This window comes from Cyprinodon tularosa, unplaced genomic scaffold (genome assembly GCF_016077235.1).
Source record: "Cyprinodon tularosa strain WSP-4 unplaced genomic scaffold, ASM1607723v1 ctg47, whole genome shotgun sequence".
Lineage (NCBI taxonomy): Eukaryota > Metazoa > Chordata > Actinopteri > Cyprinodontiformes > Cyprinodontidae > Cyprinodon > Cyprinodon tularosa.
The window spans coordinates 1,787,241-1,793,240 of record NW_024039196.1 but is presented as its reverse complement, the minus strand read 5'-3'; the positions used below and the strand labels follow the sequence as shown (position 1 = coordinate 1,793,240).

The following is a 6,000-nucleotide window of genomic DNA, read 5'->3' as shown; positions in this document are numbered from 1 at the left end:
TAGGTTTTATCATACCTTAAAAGTCTCTAATTGGATTTGTAGCAGAGTACATCTCTTACTTCCTTTTATCAGTTTGCAGATCAGATGGCTGTCATGCTATGTGGCATTGTTTGTTAGCTTCACTATGATCTACATGATTGGCTATCAGGGCAGAATATCGATCTTTAAAGGATAAGGTTGTGAATCTTTGGCTATACACCCATTGTTAGACTTAAAAGTAGCCCCTAGGTAGCCAATGAATGATAATCCTGTTTGCTCTTTAAGGGAAATTAACACTTTCTCAACTGCTTTTCAACTCCAATAAAGTCCATTTGTGGCCTAATTGTGGCCACATTTCAAGACAGATTAGCTGAAAATGTAATTGTTTTAATTATATTAAGAAAATACATATGAAAATGTTTAATTTAGATATAAAGTAAATACATAATTAAAAAGATGTTTATCTATGTTCTGTAGAATAATCTGTTTTCCTACTCTTATGTATCATCATAAAACTATTTAAATGTTAATAATTCTGTGATACTATTTTGTCTACTTCATAAATATATAACTATCTATGAAACTCAATTAAATAATCAACCTGCTTGTTGACATCAGTGGAGCTATAGGGCATGATTAGAGAATAATAAAGAAATTAATGTGATTTCCAGATTGAGAGACATTCTGTTTGAACACAGACTCACAAGCAAAGCAGCCATTCAGCAGTGGGATGGATCCTGACTACTAAAGAGGAGGAGAGAGAGAGAGATGAAGAGAGCAAGAAATTGAGTGGTGGCAGAGAGAAAGGAGCCAAGAAACGGAGTGAAGGACACCACACGGCAGAATATAAATCTGTATGTTAACAGGACTAAAGCACGGAGGTTTTGAGGTGGCTTTAATGCTGATGCTTCTCGGGGACTGCTCATAAAGGCTCAAGAGGTGGTCTTGTCTCTTCGATCAGTGCAAATAAGGGAAGTGGAACCCGCGGAATCAGTAAACGCCGGTGTTTCAGTCACGGTGGTGGGCTGGTCGGAGGTCTCTGACCCCCTCATTTTTATTTCTTGGAAGAAAAGAGAAGCGCTAAAGAGACACCAGAGAAAAGGGAAGGTGACAGCGAGGGACCAGTGAGCCATTTCTCTCTTTATTACCTTCATTCAGAAAACCATTGCATCCTATTATCAAAGCGATGTAGAGGCATTCTCTCCAATTGGAGGAGGAAGGGTCCCATTGACTGCTGAGGCTTAGCGCCCCTCTTCAAATGGTAGTTCTTTTCATCCCATTCCCCCCCTCATTGCCTATGTCCTTCTGTCTGCTGTTTTTTTGTTCTCTTTTCTTTTCCCTTCCTTTGGAGTCTTCTCAGGAAGCAGGAGGCATTGCGTTTTTTTAGTAGAAGTGGGTGTTTCTTTCATTGTTTTTGGTTCCTCTGCAAAAGGACAGCTGAGCAGGGAGAGTGAGATACAGCTCTGGAGATAATAAAACGGCAGACTGAACGAAAAGGGGGACCTGGCACTTCAGGAACAGCTGGCAAACCAATGGCATGTGAGACGTAATGAAAAGAAAACTGTTACTGAGTCTGACAACCATTTTAAGGTAGCTATTCACTGAGAATATTGCAGCTTCTCTGAGGGAAAAAGGAGACTGTGCCAAACATCAGTCCTAGGTACAGTCTGCTTTTCCTGTTGCTAAGCAAAGTGTCTAACCTGAAGTTCGTAGAGACTACTGAGCATCACTTTACAGCCATGAAAGGAAGCTCAGAGGAAAGCATTGAAAGTGTCAGGCCCTCCAACCTGCAAGCATTTGCCAATATATCCACCCTACATGGCATGAGCCACATATTTGCCTATGGACACATGACATTCCGTCGATTTCTTTGGACTATATCTTTCTTGGGCTCCCTAAGCTTACTAATGCTGGTCTGCTTGGATCGGGTTTCATATTATCTAGAGTATCCTCATGTCACCAAGTTGGACGAAGTGGCAGCAACAAACCTTACCTTTCCTGCAGTTACCTTCTGCAACCTCAATGAATTCCGCTTCTCCAAAATCACAAAGAATGATCTTTATCATGTTGGAGAACTCCTGGCCCTCCTTAACAATAACCATCAAATAGCCAACCCACACTTGGCTGAGGCTGAAGTTCTGGCAGTCCTAAAGGAAAAGGCAAACTTCCAGAACTTTAAGCCCAAACTTTTCAACATGACTGATTTCTATAACCGGACAGGACATGACATTGTTGAAATGCTTCTGCAGTGCACCTTTCGAGGAGAGGAATGCTTCGCTGTAAATTTCACCACAGTAAGTCACCAGCCTTTGATTTTAACTGTGTTTTTATTTAATGTCAGCTCTGATAGTCTGGTTTGAATTGATTCAGTGCGAACCCGGAAGTTTGCTTTAAAAAAAGCCCCACTGCAGGTATTTCTGTTGTAAGATGGAGGATGAGGTCCCATTTTTTGGTAATTCAAAGTTTTGCTGCGTTGTTGTGTTGGTTTGCATCCTACATATATATTATACACAATTAAAGTAATAATTAACAAAGGTGAGTGTTGACATTGTTATAGTTTGTATTTATGACTGCATACCAATGGAACCTTTTGCTCAGAGAGTTTACAGCTATGTTGGAGGAATTATTTTATTCATTTATGAATGGACAGAATTGTGTTATGATCTTGTGGAGTTCAGAACTTGATATCCTAATCATCTAGATTCTGATCTGTCAGATTATGCTGCTTTAAAATGGTTATTTGACATGTTTATACCTAGAACAATTTAGCATAACAGCTTTTTATATATAATTTTAGTGCCAGTCTTTCACCAAGCATTCTTTCACACGGTGGCTACCCAGCAGAGCTCCTCAATATATATCATAAATATGGTTTGACTAAGTTTAAATGACAGCCATAGTGTTACCTGTCTAATGCTATGACCAAAGTTACTCAGTTCATTTAGTTAATCAATGTAAGAACTGTTAGATGTTGTTAATAACAGGGCTGTACTTCATACAGTTAGTTAGCTGCAATGAGATTGGTGGTCTTCCTTCAAGCAGCATTTATTAATCCTTGCAAGAGAAAACAGATACAGCCTTACCAATGTTTGGGTTTTCATGTCTTGTTTAGTTTGTTCTTTAACTGCTTAATACTCAAAAGCAGAGCTGGGAGAGTTTTCACATACAGCTTAATCCAAAAAAATTTACAGACGGTTTCAAACATACAGAGGGGTGTTCATTTTGAATTAAAGGGGAATGACTCCCTTTCCAAAACTGGAAAACATGTTCTTAGGCGTAAGTAATATAATCCTCACACCTACAGTAGCCTTGTTTAGCAGGTGTGCAGCCTGATCGTAAGAAAGGTTTACGTTTAGGTTTCAAAATTAAGGCCTTATGAAATAGATGGTAAAATATTTTGTTCCCTTCATAGCCCATAAAACATGAGTCTGATAATAGGAACAAACATTTACGGTTTTTTTTTGTACTTCACATTGTTTTTGACTGACAGACGAATCTGAATGTATCAGAAATTGCTCATAATTTTCAAGCTCAATAATATTTTACCCCAAGGCACACATTATTCTTAAAACCATTGGGTTACAATGGCTTCAAGACTAAATTAAGCAATTGTAAAAAATGACAGCTAACCCTCCTTTCAGCTTAGAAAAAAGAAACTAAGACTACTTATTGCTCAGCTTGGAAAAAGGAGAACATGTCCAAAACAGTTGCACAATTCCATATGTTTGTTTCAGCTGCAGCATTCATAGGTTAGAGGAAGAATTAGGCCTAAACAACATGGAAGGATACTGTAGGTTCATCCTGTCCTGCATCAGTGGTCCAAGCCAGGTGTAATACTGAATATGGGTTAAGTATTATTATTGCTCACCATGTCAATCATTTTGTGACCACAGTATAACCGTCTTACAGAGCTCAAATGATTTAAACTGGTTCGTTAAAAATAAAAATGACAATGGAAAAAACATTATATTCCTAAGGCATCAGATCTTAATTAATTAAAGTGTTTGGGTGTGGTAACAAATCTGCAACTGCTGTTCTTTTTATTTGTTTTTTGTCACGTGGTCTGTTTAATCTCTTAAGTCCAAGCTTGAATAGGAAACGTCAAACTAATTTATCTCCCAAAAAAGTTAATTCCTCTCTTAAAGGTATGATTGCTTTCTTAGTTGCATCTTTAATCAAATATCACTCTTTTGAGATAGGTATCTTCTAAGTGACTGACTACAATCTGTTGAGTTGATCAAGGCGCATATCTGCTAGGATATTCATTTTAAGTGATTTTTGGTTTTTATATCATTTAATTTTTACCAGAAATGTTGTAAATCAGGAATGCCTTCATTAACATGCTTGTTTCCAAGCAGCAGTGTTGTGATAAACAGGAATTTTTCATGGGAAGCTAATTGGTTGACAAAAAATGTAAAATACGCCAGCAGTAAAAAAAAAATATTAAATACCTCATCCTTTGCAGGAACTTTCCTGTTATTCAGTAGATATCTTAGTAAAAAAGAATCCACCTGGAATCCAATTTGAACATTCTGGCTGGTACTGCTGAGGATTGCAGCATATTCTTTGGATGGAGTGTTGTTGCACCATAATATCTCAGTGGGTAGAAATGAGTTGGTCAGGACTCAGATAAGTGCTAGGATTATCTATAAAATTCAGCAGATTAGCTGATGTTCTGTCTGACAATAATCTCAAGCAACTAACTGCAAGCATTTGCTGCCTGCTCACTAAGAGGTAACTGATTTCATAAAGCGATTCAGAGCTCATGCTCTGTTTATTAGAATTATTCAGATTAACCGAGTAGATTTCTTTTAGATTAGAAGAAAAAATATTATTATTATATTGGGCTGAAATAATTAATCGGATTAATCCTTGTTAATCAATTATTGAAATAATTGTCAACTAACTTAGTAATCGATTAATCGTTTACTGGAGTAAAGAGACTGTAAAACATCTTTAGCTCACAGCAAACCACTTAGAGCAGTAATGATATCAAAATAAAATAAAAACATCTAAAGATTTTCTTAAGATAAAAAAATATATATATTTTCGTCTGTCAATATGCTCTATCCAGAAGTCCTCAAGTTTCACCTGGTTTAATTTCGTAAAAAAAAATGTTCTTAAAAGAATCTATTTCTATCCGATTATTATTGATAATTTGAAAAAATTATTGTCAGATTAATTGATTTGCAAAACAATCGTTACTTGCAGCCCTGTTATTGTACCTTTTCATAATTTTAAGTGATAACAGCAAGGCTCGCTATTGAGCAGAAGTAGACTAATGAAAATATCACTATTATTTATTCATTTTTTCCCCCACTGACATGTTGAAGGATAGATTTACAAGGCAAAGGACTGTGAGAGTGATGGGCTTTGACCTTGAATAAACAGTGGAAGAATTCAATTAAGTCCTAGTTGTGATTCAGCTGGGAACAAATCTTTTGAAACCTTTTCCATCATAATGGATGGGAGGCCACAGGGAGACTGGCACTCTGCATTTCAAATACTATTAAGAATTGTGTTTGTTCTTCCCATCTTAAAAACAAAAATGGAACAACTTATCTCTGGACCCCCAATTGAGATTGTCCATGAAATATATTGTTCATAGTTTGCTCAAATGATTATTCGTCTGCACCGGATACGAGGCAAATTATCAGAAGTCACCATAGAGGCATATTTTCCATTATTATTCATGCTGATAGTGAGAGGACAATCACTTTGTAAACAAAGTGTTGTAATGTACCTTGTTCTTGTTTAAACTTTGAGATGGCATTTTTAGACTTTGGAGCCCATGGATAATTATCAATGTTTCTTAAAAAATATTATAAAATTGATTTTGACAACAAAAGTCATTCATTGCTTAGTCTTTATTGTTTAGACCTAGGTAACTTTGCTGGTCAGTTTAGCACAATGATACTATGGTCATTAAATCAGGTGAGGACACTTTTGGCAAAGCGATTAGGTACTGCAGGAAAATAAAATAATTTTCTCCAAAAGGCTTTTAAGTAAAGAGAAAATAAA

General features: G+C 36.5%; 1 protein-coding gene across 1 annotated transcript in view; it reads left to right on the top strand.

The window, feature by feature from the left end:
- The first annotated feature begins 734 nt into the window (after nt 1-734).
- Nucleotides 735-6,000, top strand: part of asic1c (acid-sensing (proton-gated) ion channel 1c) — a 143,510-nt gene continuing 138,244 nt past the window's right edge. Inside the window, exon 1 of the mRNA XM_038301630.1 lies at nt 735-2,273. Within this exon, the coding sequence (XP_038157558.1) occupies nt 1,719-2,273 (555 nt within the window). The 5' untranslated portion in view covers nt 735-1,718. The remainder of the gene's footprint in view (nt 2,274-6,000) is intronic.